General features: G+C 40.2%; 1 protein-coding gene across 1 annotated transcript in view; it reads left to right on the forward strand.

Moving 5' to 3' along the window:
* Positions 1-816: 816 nt before the first annotated feature.
* LOC150053012 (uncharacterized) overlaps positions 817-21060 on the forward strand; it is a 132533-nt gene continuing 112289 nt past the window's right edge. The window contains exon 1 of the mRNA XM_090348927.1: positions 817-951. Within this exon, the coding sequence (XP_090205053.1) occupies positions 945-951 (7 nt within the window). The 5' untranslated portion in view covers positions 817-944. The remainder of the gene's footprint in view (positions 952-21060) is intronic.

Here is a 21060-nt window from a genome sequence, read left to right on the forward strand (position 1 = left end):
CACCTAGCACTTATCCAAGCAGTCAGAAAAGTTGACAAGTTTAGGGGCCTCACATCAGAACTTCTGGTATCATATCTTTCATGAAATTGTGAGAGTGAGGTAGCAGAATAACTATGAAAGATGTTTAGGAGTCAGAGGACTTCCTTGTGTGATGGTGGGCAGGTTACTTAGCCTTTCAAGCCTTGTTTTTATTCTTTTTAAGATAGGCAATATAGAGCAATTCACATTATATATATGTACACACACACACATACAGTTCCTAGAACAAGGTGTCAATGAATGTTATAATCATGAAGATGGAAGGTCCGTTATAAAGATCAGCTTTATCATGCAAACTTGATCTCTGGGGGTTATACAGACCTGGCTTAGACCTCATGACTCATGAATTCAGAGGTGCTGGAAATCTCACCACACCTAAGCTTTAACTTAGGGTGGTTGTGAGGCTTAGATACAGATGTTCCAGGCTTGGAACATAGATTTCTTCAGCAAATTCAATGGATTGTCTGCTCCTTAGGCTTTCCAAGATGATGAATCTTCTCTCTAGGAGGATCTGTAACTCTAGTTTTACTTGACATGAGTCAGACATAAAGAAAACTAGGCAGTACTCAGAAACATTAAGTAAAGGATTGAAAATTTGAAGCTCATCTGATCTATATAGTGAGGCCTTGCCTCAAAAACCAGCCAATCAGCCAACCAGCCATCCATCCAACCACCTAAACAACAAACCAAAGAAAGAAAAGAAGATCCTTTATGGGAAGTGTTAAAAACCATCTATTCAAAACTTTTTTATTTTTATTTTTTTTCCAGTCCTGGGATTTGAACTCAGGGACTGGGCACTGTCCTTGGACACATTTTGCTCAAGGATACCGCTCTGTCACTAGAGCCACAGCTCCACTTCCGGCTTTTTCTGTGTATGTGGTACTGAGGAACCCCGAGTGTCCTGCATGCTGGGTGAGTACTCCACCACTAGCCTGTGCTCCTGGCCCCTCAATGCTTCTTTTTAGATATCATAAATCCTGTAGCCCCTGGCTCCACAATAGAAAATAAGTCATTGACTGGAACAAATACTGCTGTTTGGTTAAAATCAAAGGAACACATATATTGTTACAAGACAATTTGTTCTTTGTAGAACAAAATGCTGCCATAGGTTTGTGGTTTACAGGAATACCAACATTCTTTAAGCCAGTCATTGCTGTAGATGTTAATAAGCTGGTTGAAAAGATTCTATTGCTGTATGCCTTCTGTGAGCCCTAGTCTTCATGATTGTACCTTGCAGATCTCTAGGCAGTATTTGTTTTTTATTGAGAGTCCAAAGGAACGTGTTCCTTTTGTAAATAAAGAACTAAGCTTGTAATAGTGCTTTGTGGTGGCGGGAGAGGTGTGAGAAGGGGCTCCATGGTTTGGAAAGTTCATCCTTTCCACAGGCAGATCTGTGAGAAACAGCAACACCCTTCTTGGTGTGAGCATTCTGTTCTTTGCTTGCACACACTTACACACACTTGATTTATAATCGCAGTCCGGACGGCATCTGAGTCTAATTACCTGGGCATATGAAAGTTCAGAAGATCTCAAGGAAGTTAGCAGTTCAGGGATGCACTTTACCAGAAGCAGATGGAAAAAATAAAACACTTTAGTTTATGACTATTTTTCTATTTGGGGGAAGGAGAGAGAACAAAAAGAGTTGCCAAATTGATCCTTGTCAAGCACTAATTAAATATTATTCATGATTAATTTTGATGTTGATGTATTCAGTGTGTTAACAGTGTCATAAATATCTGAAAGAATGAAATAACTCACTTTGTGTAGCCATAATAAATCATGCATACCACAGATCCCACGTGGCCTCCCAAGCCAGCCCCTTAGCATTATTATTGTTTTTTTTTTTTTTTTAAAGAATACACTTGTCAGTGACTTTCCTGGACTAGCGCAAGTAAATAATTTCTCAAGTTTGATTGTAGTTGACATGCTATCTGATTAAAAACAAATATCTTTGCAATTACAACAATTAAGAATATCTGTTGATTCAAAGATAGGATGAAGTGATGAGACGAAATAAAATCCCAGAATTTGCTTAAAAAGTCCAATTTGGTTGGAAGATCAGTAAATGGGCAAAGATATCAGTAAAACAAGAGTAGTTATATGTACATAAACTTGAAATGGTAATAGCTCTCTAATACTTCATTATATCCATAATTGGCACATTTCCTGTAATTTTCCATAATTAAAATTTAAATATCATTTCTCTTGTGGAGCTCAAAGTTCTCCTCCTCCTCCTCCTCCTCCTCCTCCTCCTCCTCCTCCTCCTCCTCCTCCTCCTCCTCCCTTTCAGTGCCAGTCCTGTGTCTTGAACTTGGTCTGGAAACTGTCCCTGAGCTGTTTTGCTCAAGGCTAGTACTCTACCACCTGAGCCATAGCTCAATTTCTGGAGTGTGTGTGTGTGTGTGTGTGTGTGTGCGTGTGCGTGTGTGTGCTTAGTTCGAGCTAATAGTCTCATTGATTTTCCTGCTTGGGCTAGCTTCAAACTGTGATTCTCAGTCTCAGCTTCCTAAGTAGGATTACAGTAGTGAGCCACCAGTGCTCAGCTTAGGCTTATTCTTTAAGAGAAAAATATGAGAATTAATTTTCATTGTATGCACTTGTGTGTTATAAATCATAAGACAGAAGTTGTAGCTAAACGAGTTTGCGGTTAATAGAATAATCAGAGCTTCTACTTAATCGAATATCAGCAGTATGCCAGTTGCAACACTTGATGCTTTCCATACTTATTCTTTAATTCCTAAAGATGCGGGGCATAGTTCAGTAGTAGCACACTTACCTAGTGTGTCTGAGGCCCTAGGTTTGACCCCTAGCACTGAAAAAATATACCAACACGTGCTGCTTTGTAGATTAAATATTTGTGTTTTATTTTGTAGCTAATATATTGGAACTTATTGAGGTGAAACTACTTGATAAAAATCACATGCTCGGGGCTGGGAGTTTGGCCTAGTGGTTAAAGTGCTTGCCTAGCATGCATGAAGACCCGGGTTCGATTCCTCGGTACCACATATATAGAAAAGCCGGAAGTGGTGCTGAGGCTCAAGTGGTAGAGCTCTAGCCTTGAGAAAGTCCAAGGACAGGGCTCAGTCCCTGAGCTCAAGCCCAGGACTGGCAAAAAAAAAAAATCACATGCTCAAACTCAGAAATGAAGTCTATGAGGTTCAAAATAAACCCATATTCTCCTTTTTAATTTATGAAGCAACTACCTCTAGTAAGATAGTTGGGAAAGACTCATGAATTCAAGTAATTTGAGCAAGAAGCAGATGTAGAGATGCTTTAGTCTAAAGACAACAAATAGAAGATATGCCTGCCCTAGATCTCTGGGCTGTGGTGACAGACATTGCTAATTGATTGGGGTAATTTCTGACTCAGAATGCGATATATCCAACATAGTACCTGAGATAGCTGGCTCAGAGTCATCATTGCTGTAGAAATAATCTTATCATTTTTCATATCTCATGGCCTACACATAAGAAGATTGAGGCCCAAAGAGAGCCAGAACTTACTTGCTCAAGGTCTCTTGGTCAATAGGGGGAAATACTCATTGCTCCTGACAGAGGCTCAGAGTTTCCTTTACCATGTTAGCTAAAGCTCCTTCCACATTTAAATTCCCATGATCTTCTTACATGCACTCATACAAGGAGACTGCCTCAAACAGTGCCGATTCAATAAATACTGATGTTATCACAAGAAAGGGAAACAAAATGCCTCAACTCTAAGACATTAGAGCCATGAATAACCAGGAAGTATGCAAAAGCAGCTACTACTTTCTTGAAATGGCAACAAAAGCCTGATATCAAGGCTCCAGCTTCAGGCTCCAGAGCCTCTATTTTTTAGGCTCTCCAGTCACTGCTTCTCTGGAATGTCCACAGAAGGCCTAGATGGATGAAGGAAAGCAGCCTCAACCATAGACTTCGCATGGCACCAGAAGCACCCCGCCAGAAGCACCCTTGCCCTAGCAAGCACACCCAGAAACCATTCAGCCAGCTTGCCATGTTCCTGCTCAGATATCTAGACTTGGGTTTCTCACATGCTCTTACAGCCTCTCCTCCTCCCCAGCTCTCCATCTTCCTCTGAAGATTTCTTTTTTTTTCATCTTTGAGTGATTTTGACCTAACATTATTTATTCATCACAGCAGAATTTTCTTTTCCATAAAGTGCTTTTTTAAAGCCATTATTATTTGGAGGTTTTATGGGTGTGATCTGCCTTCTCCAGGAAATCTGGGAATAAGGTATTATGAGTTGGGTTTAAAAAAAAGCTGTGAATTAGGCAGCTAATAGAAGCCCATGTAATTTGTGTGACAAGTGACAGCTTGTGTGAAAATAACTTAACCATATCCTGTTACACATTTGCATCCATTATGCTGGGTAAAGCTGTATGTCACTGGTAGACCGTTAAGATGTAGTCACCAGTGTTTTTGTAGGTGAAAGGGTAATTATTTTTGCTGTTTGTTCGTAATTTATTAATCGCCAGTGGAGAACATTAGAGGAAAGGCTTCTTTCAAACAGAGTCACAGATCAAATGTGTGGGAGGCATAGTGATCTAGTAGCTGATAAGAAAGGTTAATAGTGTGAAGATCAGCTTTGGTTCCTGATCTGTATGTGATACTACTACTTCAGATAAAGTAGATGAATCCAGGAGACTGAACAGAAACTAAGGAGAATACTAGTAATGATTTGCATTGGAGACAATCAACTATACCTTAGAGTAAAAACTTGATTTTTCTATAATGTTGTGCATATGTTATAGTAGTATGCAGAGGGATTTTAAGTGGTACATGAACTGTATAAAAATGTGAAGGAAAGAATGTCATTACATATACCATGTATGCTTTATTTAGATTATTTATTTGTTAGTTTTGATAGGTGGAGGTTAAACTAGATATTCATGTTTTTAAAGAGGAGTTTAAGAAGCTTAAAGAAAAGAAACAAAGAATAGTGAAAATGGAGATAATGCTCTGCAAAAGATGGTTTAAGAATGTTGAACTAAAAAATAGTTAATTCCCTTAGAAACTTGAGATTAGCTGTTGTTCCCCATGTCCGGACATAATATGTCTAATGAAAAAAAAATTGAAGCTCTTAAAACATGCCACCTTTTTTCTTTCCATTTTCAGCATTATATTATTCTTTAGTCTATGAAAGTAAAACCAAAGTGAAATGGAATACAAGTCAAAGCAGGCATGAGAAGGAAGTGACTGGATGGTTCTTCTGTGCTTGAGGAGAATGGTTAAAGTGTTCAGTGGGTATACAAACAAGCTGACATTTCAACAGATATCTGCCACCAACTTTTTATTTGGTCTCTGGGATCACCTCACCTGTTCCTAGGTCTGTTTCTACCTCATCCCTGTAAAAAGAGAGGCTGAAATGATCTGCAAGTTATCTTTTAGTTTTGATTTTGGATTTAGTAAGAATTTGGGGAAGTAGAAAGAGGGATGACACCTTAGTAATATGGTGTTCTGGGAAACTTTTACACATTTCTGAGCCCTCTAAGAAAATTTTCAGTGCTTGCTGATCTTGATTATCAACTAGATTGTTTTGAGAAATCCCCAGGAGATTAGTAAAACTTAACCCTGGATGTGTCTGTGAGAACATTCCCAGAGACAAGCAGATCATAAGACACTGACCTAATAGATGACTAGGTGGACTATTTGAACAGACTATTGAGAGGTGATGGAACTGTGGAGGTGAGCCTCAAAGAATTTGGAGCAATATCTTGCCGTGACTCCTTCCCGTTACTGCTTCTTTCTCCTTCCTGTCTGCCATGTGAACTTCTTCAGTCTTCACTACCTGTCATGATAAAATGAAGACCCTGGAATGGGGCGGGAGGGGTGGAAGGCAGCAAAAGAGACTCTTCTTCTACTTAAGTTTTTTATGCCAAGTATTCTGTTGCAGTGATTAGAAAGATAAGGAACTCAAGTTACGAGCCATAAGCCCAACTGGTCACTTAAATTGAACACTGACTTCTTTAAAGGGTCAACACTCATTTAAATATAAATTTAGATGCCTTTGTTAAAGTAAACCAAGTCTTTTCAATCACCCTTAGGATCCTTTGAGAAAGTTGGGCCTTTAATATAGTTTAGAGAGAGAGACAAAGATGATTTGCTGATTCTTGTGAAAGGTAAAGAAGTTAGCCAGGAAAGACAATTCAGTCAGAGAGAATAGCTTGATCCAAGACCTACAGGTGCAAAAGTACATGGTTCATTTAGAGCAATGCAAGTATTTGCTGATACAGTAAATGGTCATGTGATATCTTCTTATGCCAGACACTCTGATACAGCAGTGACCACTATAGAGATCTGTATGGCCAGCCCGAAGTGTGGGGAGTAGGAAGAGACATGAGATTGGAGTGTGTGTCTGGTTCCTGGAGGGCCTCATAGACCTTAAGTTCAGGCTTCAAGAAGACACTGTCCACCCTCAGACAAGCCATTCCACTAACTTGGAAAGCAAGAGAAGTGTGGGAAAGGAGCTTTGAGGCACGATTGGCTTGATTAAAGAAACGAGTTTTGGGATCTCTAATAGCTCAGTTGACTTTGGGCCTTTTTCCTTGAGGGGGTCTTCATGAATATGGTGACTAGAAGGGCACACACAGCTTGTAATTTTATTTTTTATTTATTTATTTTTTAATATATTTTTTATTGTAATTAATAGAAGGGTTACATGATATTTGCCAGATAAATGGTGCATTAATTCCCACACATTGATACCCTTTCACATGTCATGGTCCCCATTTCCCTTCCCCCCTCCCCCACCCCTTATCTTGTTTTCCTCCATTCCCTATCCAATTTCAGATAACCAAATTCAAATATAACCAATATATCAGGTAACAAAGTGAGATAGTGTAACAATATGAGATAACCAAGGGACAGTAAAAGTGATGGGAGATAACATAGTACCTTAAGAACAACAATCATTAATTATATGGCTTATGTTTACATCATATTTTAAATGACAAGTTTAACAAACAATTGTTCAAGGAGGGAATCTCTAATTACATTCTCTGGGTCTTAGTCTTTAGAACTTAATCAAAATTAGGCTAATGGTTTGTATGTCATAGAAACATATCAATTTATGAAATAAAACATTATGATTATAGAGTCATAGGTTTTTTTGTCTATATAGTTATGTTTGTATTTCCATTACCATGTCCATTGCTTTGGGTATGCAGTTATTGAGTCCTCGATTTTGTACACTTTGGATTTAATAACCGCATATTAAGGATACCATGTGCCTTTGTTCCTTAGGTCTTGACTTGTCTCACTCAGCATGATTCGCTCTAGATTCATCCACTTCCCTGCGAATGCCATTATTTTATCTTGTCTATTGGCTATGTAGAATTCCATTGTGTACATATACCACATTTTCTGTATCCATTCATCTGCAGTAGGGCATCTGGATTGTTTCCATCGCCTGGCTATTGTGAATAGTGCAGAGATGAACATAGCTGAGCAGGTGTCTTTATAATATCCTGGGTCATGCTGTTCAGGATAGATGCCCAGAAGTGGTATGGCAGGATCATAGGGAAGGTCTATTTTCAGTTCTTTAAGGAACCTCCACACTGCTTTCCAGAGTGGCTGAACTAGTTTACAATCCCACCAGCAGTGCAGTAGGGTTCCTTTTTCTCCACAACCCCGTCAGCAATTGTCATTGTCTGAGTTCAAAATCTTGGCCATTCTTGTTGGGGTAAGGTGGTATCTTAGGGTTGTTTTAATTTGCATTTCCTTTATGACCATAGATGATGAACATTTTCTCATATGCTTTTCTGCCATTTTAATCTCTTCTTCTGATAAGTCTCTCTTTAGTTCCCTTGCCCATTTAATGTATGGTTTATTGGGTTTTTGGGGGATTAGTTTCTTGATTTCCCTGTAGATACTGGATATTAAGCATTTGTCAGATATATTGTTGGTGAATATCTTTTCCCAGTTGGTTGGCTGTCTCTCTACTTTTGCAACTATGTTTTTATCTGTACAGAAACTTTTTATTTTTAGGTAGTCCCATTTATTGAGTCTCTCTCCAATCTGTTGTGACCCTGGGATTCTGTTCAGGAATCTGTTGCCTATGCCTATGAGTTCCAGTGTCTCTCCTACATTATCATGTAGCAATTTCACGGTTTCCGGTCTGACGTTGAGGTCTTTGATCCGCTTTGAGTTAATGCTTGTGCATGGCGGAAGGCTAGGGTCAATTTTTAGTTTTCTGCATGTGTCTGCCCAGTTTTGCCAGCACCAATAATGGAATAGACTGTGTTTGTTCCATTGTACATCTTTGGCTCCTTTGTCAAATACAAGTTGCCTATAGGTATATGCTTCTATTTCTGGGTCTTCTATTCTGTTCCACTGATCTTCTGGTATGTTTTTGTGCCAGTACCAAGCAGTTTTTGTTACTTTGGCTCTATAGTAGAGTTTGAAGTCTGGTAGTGTAATGCCACCAGCATTGCTCTTTTTGCCTAGAGTTGTTTTGGCTATTCTAGGTCTTTTCTTGTTCCATATGAATCTTTGGATTATATCTTCAATTTCCATAAAGAATGTCTTTGGGATTTTGATGGGGATTGCATTGAATTTGTATATCAGTTTTGGCAGTATAGCCATTTTCACTATGTTGATTCTCCCTAGCCATGGGATGTCTTTCCATTTCCTAGTGTCCTCTTTAATTTCTTTCATTAGGCTTTTATAATTTTCATTGAATAATTCCTTTACTTCTTTGGTTAAGTATATTCCTAAGTATTTTATTGTTTTGGGGGCTATTGCAAATGGGATCATTTTCTTGATTTGGCCTTCTGTTTGTGTATTGTTGGTGTACAAGAAGGCTACTGACTTCTGAGGGTTGATTTTATATCCTGCCACTTTGCTAAAGTGGTTTATTAATTCTAGTAGTTTGGGAGTGGAGTTTGTTGGGTCACTCAAGTAGAGGATCATGTCGCTGCGAATAAGGATAGTTTAATTTCTTCTTTCCCTATGTGGATCCCTTTGATGTCCTTTTCTTGTCTTATTGCTCTGGCTAAGGGTTCCAGCACTATATTGAAGAGAAGTGGAGAGAGTGGGCATCCCTGTCTAGTTCCTGATTTTAAGGTGAATGGTTCCAGTCTTTCACCATTTAGTATAATACTGGCTGTAGGTTTTTCATATATAGCTTTCACTATTTTGAGGAATGTACCTCTTATTCCTGTTTTTTCTAGTGCTTTCAACATGAATGGATGTTGTATTTTGTCAAATGCCTTCTCCGCGTCCAGAGAAATTATCATATGATTCTTATCTTTAGCTCTATTGATATGATGTATTACATTGATTGATTTGCGAATGTTAAACCAGCCTTGCATTTGTGGGATGAAGCCCACTTGATCATAGTGTATGATTTTTTAAATTTGTTTCTGGATTCTGTTGGCTAATATTTTATTGAGGAGTTTTGCATCTGTGTTCATTAGAGAGATAGGTCTGTAGTTTTCTTTTTTTTGTTGGGTCTTTCCCTGGTTTGGGGATGAGAGTAATATTAGCTTCATAAAATGAGTTTGGTATTGCTCCTTCTGTTTCTATTTCTCGGAAGAGTTTCAAGAATATAGGTGTTATTTCATCTTTAAATGTCTTGTAGAATTCCACAGTGAAACCATCTGGACCTGGGCTTTTTTTGGTTGGGATTTCCCTGATTGCTTCCACAATTTCGTTATAAGAAATTGGTCTGTTCAATTTGTTTACCTCATCGTTGTTCAGTGTGGGTAGCCTATATTTATTTAAGAAATCATCCATTTCTACTAGATTTTCTTGTTTCTTTGAATATAGGCCCTGGTAGTACCTATTCATTATGGACTGAATTTCTTGGGAATCAGTTGTGATTGTTCCCGTGGGGTCTCTAATCTTGTTTATTTGAGTCTCCCCTTTCCTTTTTTTGATTAATCTTGCCAAGGGTCTGTCAATTTTGTTGACTCTTTCAAAGAACCAACTTTTTGATTTATCAATTTTTTGTATAATAGATCTTATTTCAATCTCTGAAATTTCTGATTTTATTTTTGTTATTTCTGTCCTTCTAACTGTTTTAGAATTAACTTTTTCTTGCTCCTCTAGGTGTTTCAGTTTTTTTTTTAAGGTTATTTATGTGCTCTTCTTCTGTCTTTTTAATATGCGCTTGTAGTGCGATAAATTTGCCTCTTAGAACTGCCTTTGCTGTGTCCCATAAGTTTCTTTGTGATGTTTCTTGATTGTCATTACATTCAAGGAAGTTTTTAATTTCGTTTCTGATCTGATCTGTTACCCAGGGGTTATTCAAAAGTGTGTTGTTCAGTTTCTATGTGATTGAATGTTCTTTGACTTTGACTGCATTGTTCAGAATTAGTCTGACTCCACTGTGGTCTGATAGGATGCATGGGATTATATCAGACTTCTTGTATCTGCTTAAGTTTTCTGTATGAACTATTATATGATCTATTTTGGAGTGTGTTCCATGTGCTGCTGAGAAAAATGTAAAAAGTTTCGCCATTGGGTGGAAGACTCTGTGTATATCTGTTAAGCCCAGCTGGGCTATGGTGTCATTTAAGTCGATGGTGTCTTTGCTAAACTTTTGTTGAGTTGACCTGTCATTTGTTGAGAGTGGAGTATTGAGGTCTCCCACTATGATTGTGTTTGAGTCTATCTTGTTCTGTAGTTCTAAAAGAGTTTGTTTGATGAGTTTGGGTGCTCCCGTGTTGGGGGAGTAGATGTTTATAACTGTAATATTATGGGCATGGATTGTACCCTTTACTAATATATAATGGCCGTCTCTATCTTTGTGTACTGATTTTACTGAGAAGTTAATTTTATCGGAGATTAAGATTGCTACTCCTGCTTTTTTGCATGGTGCATTGGAGTGGAAAATTCGTTTCCAGCCTTTCACTTGGAATTTGTTTCTGTCTTTGGCAGTGAGGTGGGTCTCTTGGAGGCCACATATGGATGGGTGGTGTTTCTTAATCCAGTCTGCTGCTCTGTGTCTTTTGATTGGATTGTTCAGCCCGTTCACATTTAGGGAGATTATGGAGAAGTGGTCAGTGTCCATTGACAGCTTGTAATTTTAAATACCATACATCCCTGTGGTATTATACCAGGTATTCCCCTGGCTGTGGAAGTGGAGCAGAGTGGAAGAGAGCCTAGCACCAATTTTACTGTGTCCTCTGATGTGGACTGACAGAGTGGGTGACAGCTAGGCTCCCTCTTTGAGTTTTTCTCATTGGATGAATCTCAGGAGATATAGTTCTGTGGGAGATGTTGCTTCTTCTTGTAACAAAAAAAAGTCTTCACGTTATGGCTAATTTTCACAAACCCTGTAAGGTATTGTTCTAGAAGCAAGCTGCTTGTTCTTTCTGATTATTTTAGACACAAGCAGTCTGTTCCTCCACATCTAGCAGATCTGGATAAGCCATTGCCAACTCTATGAAAATGTAGCATTGGAAGCCATGAGACAAGGAGGAGTCAGTAGCCAGAGATGAGCTCAGGCTTTGTAGAAAGGCTTTTGATACATACAGAGAGATGATAAGGAGACCTGAGAAAAATTGTCTTGCAATGATTCGCACAGTGATTTAAAACTGCAGTTAAAAAAAAGAGAGAGCTACTTACCATCTTCCCACCCCAAATACCCAAACATAAAGAAGGGTTCTTCATCATCCCTCATTTTAAACTTGGCATTTGATACTACTGACTCCTTAAAGAGTTAAAAATAAAAGGAGACTTCGGTGGACTTGTTGAACTACTCAAGTTGAAAATTTAGCTCTATTGCTTCCTGGATGTGGGGCCATCAGCAAATAGACTCACAACTCTGCACTAGCTTGCCCATTCTGTAAATGGAGTAATAATATATCTTCTTTAAAGATTTGAGGGAGCACTACCTTTAAAGAACTTAACAAATAGCTGGGCACTGGTGACTCATGCCTGCAATCCTAACTACTTAGGAGGCTGAGATAGGAGGATCATGGTTTGAATCCATCCCGAGAAAAGTTTCATGACATGTTTAACTCCAATTAACCAGCAAAAAGCTGGGAGTGGAAATGTGGCTCAAGTGATAGAGCATCAGCCTTAAGTGAAAAAGCCAAACAAGAGCTTGAACTCCTGAATTAAATCCCTAGTACCAGTACAAACAAAACAAAACAGCAACCTCACCAAAGTTCTAGATGAGTGCTCAATAAATGTGGTTCTGGCAAGTATCACAGTCGACTCAATCTTAATAAATAAATAAGAGCAGTTAGCTGGTTTGGCCCAGTTCCTGTAGGGAATTACAGATCAAAATGGCACACAGACATGGATCTTCACATTGAAATGCTGCATTTTCTACTGCTCAGTGATATCACGCTTCCCTTAATAATATCAGTGAGATACATTTCCATATAAACAAACTCTCTAGTGAAGGGCCCTTATGTTTATTCATCTAGATACTACCAGCTACCTGGGTACTGACTTAAACCAGCTGGTTTTCCAGTTTCGGGGTTCAGTTAGGAACAGGAGTTGCTGCTAATAGGAAAAGCCAGGAGAAAACTGGCAAGGCTTTGGCAGGTAGGGTTACTAACTGTGTCTCTTAATCTGTGAAAATCCCAAATCCACCATTACATTTTAGACAAGTTCCTTGCTGTGCAGTGAAGACAGTTAGCAGCAGCCTGGAAAGTGAGTGAGAATAGCTTTGCAGGGGCAGCAGAGGTGGTGAATGGTACATATGAGGTTTAGGTGGAGACTATGGATAATTGTTTCCCCAGAGGACCTCCCAGAGGGTACACAGTGTTCAACATTGTTTGATGGGTTCTTCTAGTTTATGGGATGAGGCTGCTTCCTCATCAGAGATTATGATCTTCTGACTTTCAGGTTCCTTCTAGAATGAGTCTGAGAGACTGGGGGTTTGGCCTAGTGGTGGAGTGCTTGCCCAACATGCACAAAGACCCAGGTTCGATTCCTTGGTTCCACATACATAGGAAAAAGCCAGAAGTGGTGCTGAGGCTCAGGTGGTAGAGCTCTAGCCTTGAGAAAGTCCAAGGACAGTGCTCAGACCCAGAGCTCAAGACCAGGACTGGCAAAAAAAATTAAAAAAAATAAAAAATAGAGTGGGTCTAAAATTCCATACTTTGAGTTAGCTTTTAATTTCATATATTGAGTCACAGCTTTATTGGCACTCCCTTATGTATGTAGAGGTTGATTTTGTTGCAACCAAAGACCTCCTGTATACATGGTTCTTGTGATGTTACATGGTAATGTGGAGGGGAACTAGGTAGGTTCTAGTTCTTGGGCAAAGAGACTTTTGTCTGTGGGGACATTTCCTCTTGTCTCTGAGGAGGAGCTTGAAGTCAGTAATATCCAAGGTTCCTGCAGTGTTTATATTCTATGATGCTTAAGAAAAGTATAAGCCAGAGGAATGTGGGACTAAAACTGAGCCATGGTAGGTTGTGGAGAATGGATATTTTTAGTCTCTTTTCTTTTTTTGTCAGTTGTGGGGCTTGATCTCTGGTCTGGGCACTGTCCCTGAGCTCTTCAGCTCCAGACTATCGCCTTACCCCATGAGCCACAGTGCCACTTCCCATTTTTTGGTGCCGAATTAAAGAGTCTCACAGTTTTTATTACCTGGGCTGACTTTGAACCTTCATCCTCATATCTCAGCCTTCTGAATAAGTAGGATTACAGGTGGGAGCCACCATGCCTGGCTTATTTTTATTCTTTTAAAAATTAGGCATGTGAAATCTAATGGCTTACACTTGTAATCTTAGCTATCCAAGATCACAACTTGAAAGCCAGCCTGGGAAGAAAAAAGTCCTTAACATTCCTGTCTCCCAATTTACCAGCAAAATGGGGTGTGCTTCAAGGGCTACAGTACCAGCTGTGAGTGAAAAAGCCAAGCAGAATGAGTTCAAGGCCTGATATTAGGGAAAAAAAAAAACTAATAAAGCCAGGTGCTGGTGACTCATGAGCTGAAAAGCTCAGGGACAACACCCAGGCCCAGAGTTCAAGCCCCATGACTGACCAAAAAAACTAACTAACAAAAAACCCCCCAAAACAAAACCAAAAAACCCCCCAAAAATAAAAAACAAAAGAAAAACCTAATATAATACCATAAAGATAAGTTAACAAGGTGGTAGATCACTAGCTAAACAAGCCAAGAAACCAAGTATGATACCCTGAGTTCAACCTGATAACAGAAAAAAGAAAAAAGACATAGAAAAAGCCCACAGGATTCTTGGCTACCTTTCAGAACATCTGCCAGCTGCATGGTAGGACCAAGAAATTTCCATTAAAAAAAGCAGATAGTCCAACTCGCTGGGTGCTAGGATTTGAACCAGATATGAGGCCCTGCTAAGTGCGTCTGAGTGGTGTGATTTTGATGAAGTCAGTTTCTGATGGCTGTTTCTGACTTTCTCATTCCAGTGTTTTTCCAATGCCTGAGGGGAGTCAGGGGAAGCAACCCATATTATCAGTCCTTTAACTGTAACATGCTAGGGCTTAGGTGAGAAGGAAGCACAGGCCTAGGTCAAGGACTAGCTTTTCCCATCTGCACAGATATTTGGTTGTGTGTTGAACCCCATCTTTGGTACTTTTTAGTGTCGTTTTACCATCCCCTTCCTTTCCAGTGGCTTTGTTCTCCCACCCCAAAAGCCACCCCCACCCCCTTTTGTATAAGTCAGATCTCCATTCCTAATTCAGATTGCTTTTTTCCGTTTTGGGGGATGGAGTACCAGGTTTATTAAAATTTAATCCACATACTTTACAAAGTTCATTCCAGTGTTTAAAAAAATACATTTAGAAATGTGTACAATCATTTGCATTGACATGAGCCTTTTCATCACACTGAAAAGAAATCTTGTGCACTTTTGCTAATCTTCCTTTCAGTAGGGACATCATTCTCTCAGCATGAGGGTGCCACAGCACTTCCTTTTTCACCTTATAAATGTGCCTGTTCTAGACTTTCCAGAGGATGGAATCTTGTCACATGTCTCCTCCTCCTCTCCCTGCTCTCTTCTGCCTCCTTTCCTTCCTCTTTCTTTTTCTCTGTTTCTTTTACTTAACATGTTGCCAAGGTTCAAACATATTGTATATATTCCATTTCATTACTTCCTTCCTTTGGATTTTTTTTTTTTTTGTGGGTCATGGGGCTTGAACTTGGTCTGGGCACTCTCCCTAAGCTCTTCAGCTCAAGGCTACTGCCCTATCCTCCGGCCAAGACCCACTTCCAGTTTTCTAGAGGTTCATTGGAGATAAGAGTCTCAGGTTTTTTTGTGCCTGGGCTGGCTGTGAACCTTGATCCTCAGATCGCAGCCTCCTGAGTAGCTAGGATTACAGGCATCAGCCACCGTGCCCGGCTCTTCCTTTGAATTTTTATGATCAAATAATATTTCATTGCATGGATATCCCATATTTTATTTATCTGTATATGGACACTTGGGCTGTTTTTACATTTTTGGATATTCTGAATACTATTAGATGGCTAGAAACACGGCTCAAGCTGTATAGCACCTGCCTAGCAAGCATGAATCCCTGACTTCAAACTCTGGTACTGCCCTTCTCCCCAAGTCTAAGTAATGATACCTTCAATATTTGTATATGTTTTCATGTAATTATATGTTTTCAATTCTTTTGGGTACATAGCGGGTGGAATTATGGGTCATGCGACTTTAGGTTTAATTTTTATGTTTTTCTTTTCTTTCTTTCTTTTTTCTTTTTTTTTTTTTTTGTTGGTCATAAGGCTTGAACTCAGAGCCTGGGAACTGTCTTTGTGCTTAGGGCTAGTGCCTCTACTACTTTGAGCCACAGCTCCATTTCCAGTTTTGGGGTGGTTAATTGGAGGTAAGCATCTCATAACTTTTCCTATCTGAGCTGGCTTTGAACTGCAGTACTCTGTCACCAGTTTCTGTTTCTGTTTAACTTTTGAGGAGCTCCTAGACTATTTCCCAAAGTGATTGTACTGATTTCCATTAGCAGTGAAAGTAGCTCAGATTACACTATCCTTCTGCTACCACTTGCTATTTTCCTTAAAAAATTAAGCCCACAGTACTGTCTGAAATGACATTTCATTTTATTCTCATGGAATGCTCACTTTCATTGTTAATTTAAAGGTGATTCCCCCCAAGTAACTACAATTATTCAATCTTTCTAGACAATATCTTTTAAAAATTAAGACAAATCCTTAATGGTTCATTGTACAGACTAGAAAATGTAGACAAAAAAATAGAGACCTCTCTTCTCTCCCCCAAAGACATGTGTTTTACTGCTACCTATGGAAAAATTAGTGTTACGTTGTGTCCTGTCCATATAATATTCATTCAGTTGCAGGCTATGTGGAGTCAACTAGCAGAATAATAATGAGGAGCCCTGAGATTACCTTCTTCTCATTTAAGATATAGGTGCTGATGGCTCATACCAATAGAGCTACTCAGGAAGTTAAGATCTGAGGATCATGGTTCAAAGCCAGCCTGGGCAGAAAAGTCTGTGAGATTCTTATCTCCAATTAATCAGCAAAAAGTTAGAAGTAGAACTGTGCATCAAGTGGTAGTTCATCAAAAAAAAGCCTTGTGAGTCTCTGAATTCAAGCCTCAGTATGGCACAAAACCCACACATAACCTATAACAACTACAACAAAAGCCAGGATTGGAACTGGGCTTGCTCACTATCCTTTCAAAGATTCTTTTCTTTCTGGCCCCAGCATGGACCAGCATGGAAAGCAGCATGTTTTTGCCATGTAGTTGTTGAAGATTTTGTTGCCACTTGGGATAGCCCCAGTTCTTCACATCCTGAAATCAGGCCACTTTTGAGATGGTGCCTTCAGAAGCACACATTACAAAATTTCATTTTTAAAACACAGATGCATTTGACTTATTAGTTGAAGGGAAGGATTATGCATACTGTAACATCATCTCTAATAACTAACTCAATATTTTTGTATTGATTAAAAAAAGCAGTCTTAGGTACCAATGGCCCATGCCTATAATGCTAGTGTGTGTGTGTGTGTGTGTGTGTGTGTGTGTGTGTGTGTTTAATTGGAGAAAAGAGTCCTGCAGACTTTCCTGCCTAGATTGGCTTTGAACTGTAGTTCTCAATCTTAGTTCCCTGAGTAGCTAGGATTATAGGTGTGAGCCAATGGTACCTGGCCTGTAAATTCTGATTTGTACTATCCTTATCTTTGAGGTAACCATAGGAGGTGAGCTGCTCGCCCAGGCTTTGGATGCATTAGTCTGGTTGTGGAGTCTGGAATGCTGACATGAGAGAAGACAGTACTTAAAACAAAGTAAAACTAACCCTGGTGATTAAAGAAAACAGAAAACTAGTAAGACTCTTCCTCTGGGGTTGCTTCTGGTTTCTATTTCACTGGCCAACCTTCAATCTCCCTCTGTCCTGATGCCCTTATTATGTGGGCAGGGAGATTTTGAGTCAAGTTAGTTGCTCTTCTGCAGAGAAAGTCACTATTACATGGCTTTTCCTTGTAAATGTGCTAGTAGAGTCAGAGAGAATCTAAGATTGCTTCCATGTCCTGTTCCTGGTCCTCTGCCAATTCTTTACCTCTATCCCAGGAACAAGACCAGGAAAGCATTCAGGGCTGTGTGCAGAGGGGCTGTCTGAGAGGCGACACAGGGCAGAGGGAAGCCAAGGAGAATGGGAAGGTGTCCTCTTTCCCTGGGAAGCTATTATGGAAAGACCAAGAAAGTAAAGGGTGGAGCTGTGAGAGTCCAGTACTTGTTGGCGGGCTGTCAGCTCACAGGGAGTCAGGCACCAAGCAAATGGAGTTTATGAACAAATATTGTTCTCACACACAGCTAATTCAGTTCTATTCAATTCTGACAACTGTTGGCTAAAGTTGGCATTACTAGCGTCCTTCCATCCTTCTTGGAACAATGCAGGCTCAGAAAGAGATGAATGGTCTGATAGCACACAGATAAGAGATTCCCAAGGCTGTGGTGAAGATACAATTAGTGTAGGTTCTGGAATTATGGTTCTAGGTCCAGCGTGCTCTGGTGGGATGGGGGAGGGGGGAGCCTTTTCTAGTCTGGAGGTGAAGAAGCCAGGACAGCAGCCAGGATCTGAGAGACTGGTAGTTCTCCTGGAGTTCACTGGGGCCTCAGGAGCAAACAAACCCCATGATTGCTGACTTTATGCCCCAACTTTTGTCCTTCCCCAAAAAACTTGAAGAAAGGATGACGATATTGCAACAGTATTTCTATAGCTTGCACAAAGCTTTCATGGTTAGGGCTCAGGTTAGGATCTGACTGGGTTTGGGTTTAGACCCTTTTAAGTTACCAGCTTGAGGCCTGAGGCTGCTCATACGAATGCTACTTGACTTCATTTACTGCTAGGGAATAATCCCACCCATTGAGTAAGGTTCTTGGGAGGATAATGGGGAGCACCTAATAAGTGCTGTGGATGTGTTTGCTGCCGTGTGTGTGTGTGTGTGTGTGTGTGTGTGTGTGTGTGTGTGCACGTGCATGTACCAGTGCTTGAGTTCTACCTTACTTTTTTTGCTCAAGGCTGATGTTCTACCACTTGGGCCAAAGCTCCATTTCTGGACTTTTGGTGGCTGGTTGGAGATTAGATTCCCTGCGTGGGTTGAGTTTGAATCATGATTCTCAAATCTCAGCCTTGGGAATAGCTAGGATTCTGAGTATTTGGGTCTGAGCCACCAGTGCCCAGCCACCCGTGCTTTTTTTCTATATACATCTGAAGGCCCTCCTTGCTGCGTTCTCCATGTACCTTTATCAAGACCTGCTAGGTTTTAACTGTGACAGTGAACTCATTCAGGAAGCTCACTGAGTCAGGGTTGTTTGGGTTTGGGGTCTTCAGGTCCTGAGAGGCTTCTTTGAGGACAGGGGACCCCTGAGGCAATGCGTGCCTTCCTGTTTGACTGTTTGACGCCTCTCAGGGCCCTGAGCTGCTTTATCAATTCTTTATTAAGATCAGCTATTTCTTATTTATGATGCTAGTGGGTTCATTAAAAATGGCACTCCCTGTTGGGGATACTAGCAAGGCTTTTAGCCAGTTGTTTTTAAAACCAGGTTGTTAGAGTAGATATGAATATTTTAATAGAGAGAAAGAGCAAAGCCTTCAATAAACTTAATTTGTTCCAGAATCCAAGTGACAGGCTTAACAGGGGTGCTAAGTAATTCAGTATAATCACACAGATAATCAATAAGGAATACAATTAAATGGACCAGGGAGTTTTCCCAGAAGGGCCACAGGGGGACCCCTCAACCCCCTGCACCCCAAGCAGCTGTAAGTCTTGGTATCCCTAGGTCCTTTTAGCCTATGTAAGATCTAGGATAGCCACAGGCAGTTTCTAGATGCAGTCAAGTTTCCAAGAAGCCAGGGGAGTGTTTTCACAGGTTCCATTTTAGCATTTCTAGAATTTTTCCCCAGATGCAGATCCTATTAAATAATGTACAATATGATAGAGAAGGTGGGTCACTGCTGTCCATTTGAGGCTTTGGGGCTTGAATACAGTGGCTATATTTTTGATGTAGTTCCAATAATGTCCACTTGGGGGAGCTTTATGATTGAATTTTAAAATTCATGTTCTTTTATTTTAATGTGCCACATGAGATCCAGATGACACTCTCCCCCCCCCCCCCCCAGGCACAAGTGACAAGCTACTGAAGCAAGCAATGGTTGCAGAAATACAATGATAAATCAGTGTGAGTAATTTTACTTTATTGGCAATTTCTCCCTCTGGATTTTGAAGTTATTTTTGATTTTTGAAAAACCATCTTTCCTTTCAAATGAAAATAGCTAAGAGATAAAATAAAGAACAGCAGTCATTCCTTGCTCTTTCTTGTATGAGTGTTCTGCATATGTACGCAGACATCGTTGCATAGTTGAATAAATGCACATCCCAGTTGATTTTAAATCACCAAAGCACCAGGAAAAAATAATAATTCTCTTTCAAGTTTTATGAATATGGCCAATGTGCAGAAAGATTAAATTGTAAAAGCAAAGAACTGAGGAGGGATTGCTGCTTTCTCTGTGTTCTAGTGTCCCCAACATGTATCCCTCCACCAATTGTTCTCTCTCTCTCTCCCTCCCTCCCTCCCTCCCTCCCTCCCTCCCTCCCTCCCTCCCTCCCTCCCTCCCTCTCTCTCCCTCCCTCCCTCCCTCCCTCCCTCCCTCCCTCCCTCCCTCCCTCCCTCCCTCTCTCTCTCTCTCTCTCTCTCTCTCTCTCTCTCTCTCTCTCTCTCTCGGAAGGAGGTGGGGCACAGAGGTCTAATGAAGGACAATTCATTGCTGCCTGGGCATGAGTCCAACTTCCAGATGGTCTTTGGGGTCTACCCAGATCTGGACAGTTTTGAAATCATACAAAGCTAGTTAGAGTTCCTAATTAGGATATTTGCTTGAGAGTGTTGTCACAATATGGGTGCATTATTAACCCATTTTACTGTGGAATAAAATGGAACCAATTAGGAACCCACATTTCCAAGTGTGCCCCTGTGTCCACCTGCTCTCATGCAGGGAGCTGGAAAGTGGCTTTTTTTTTCAGCAGAAGATGGCTTGGTTATTATCTAAATCTCTGCCTTTTTCTCTTCTCTTTTTGTCCTGGTCCTCTTCTTTCCATTTGCAGGGGTCTTATAGATTCTCCCCTCATTTACATAGTGTCTAATTCTTATTTTAATATGAATTTGCTACTCTGGAAAAGCCTTTTACTTAACTTTCCAGAGGAGGAAAGGAAGAGGTCTGAGGGCTGCATTCAGACTCTCATTTGGCGGATGAAAGGTGTCCCTGTATCAATGTTATTATATGTATCAATGTTATTATATCCTAACATCCTAATGGGTTCAGACTCACCTTGCTCCATTTCTTCCATTGCACAGGCTGATCTGTGAGTCTACGTTTTGTTAAAGTGTGTGCGTGTGTGCTGGTTATAGGGCTTCAACACAGTTCCTGGGCACTGTCCCTGAGCTTTTATGCCCAGAGCTAGTGCTCTACTGCTTGGGCTACAGTTTCACTTCTAGCTTTTTGCTGGTTAATTGGAGCTAATAGTTTCACAGACTTTGCTGCCCTGGCTGGCTTTGAACTGTGATCCTCTGTGAGCCATCAGCATATGTCTCAGTCTTTTGATCCATGA

This window comes from Megascapheus bottae, chromosome 16, assembly GCF_031878675.1.
Source record: "Megascapheus bottae isolate mThoBot1 chromosome 16, mThoBot2.hap1, whole genome shotgun sequence".
Classification (NCBI taxonomy): domain Eukaryota; kingdom Metazoa; phylum Chordata; class Mammalia; order Rodentia; family Geomyidae; genus Megascapheus; species Megascapheus bottae.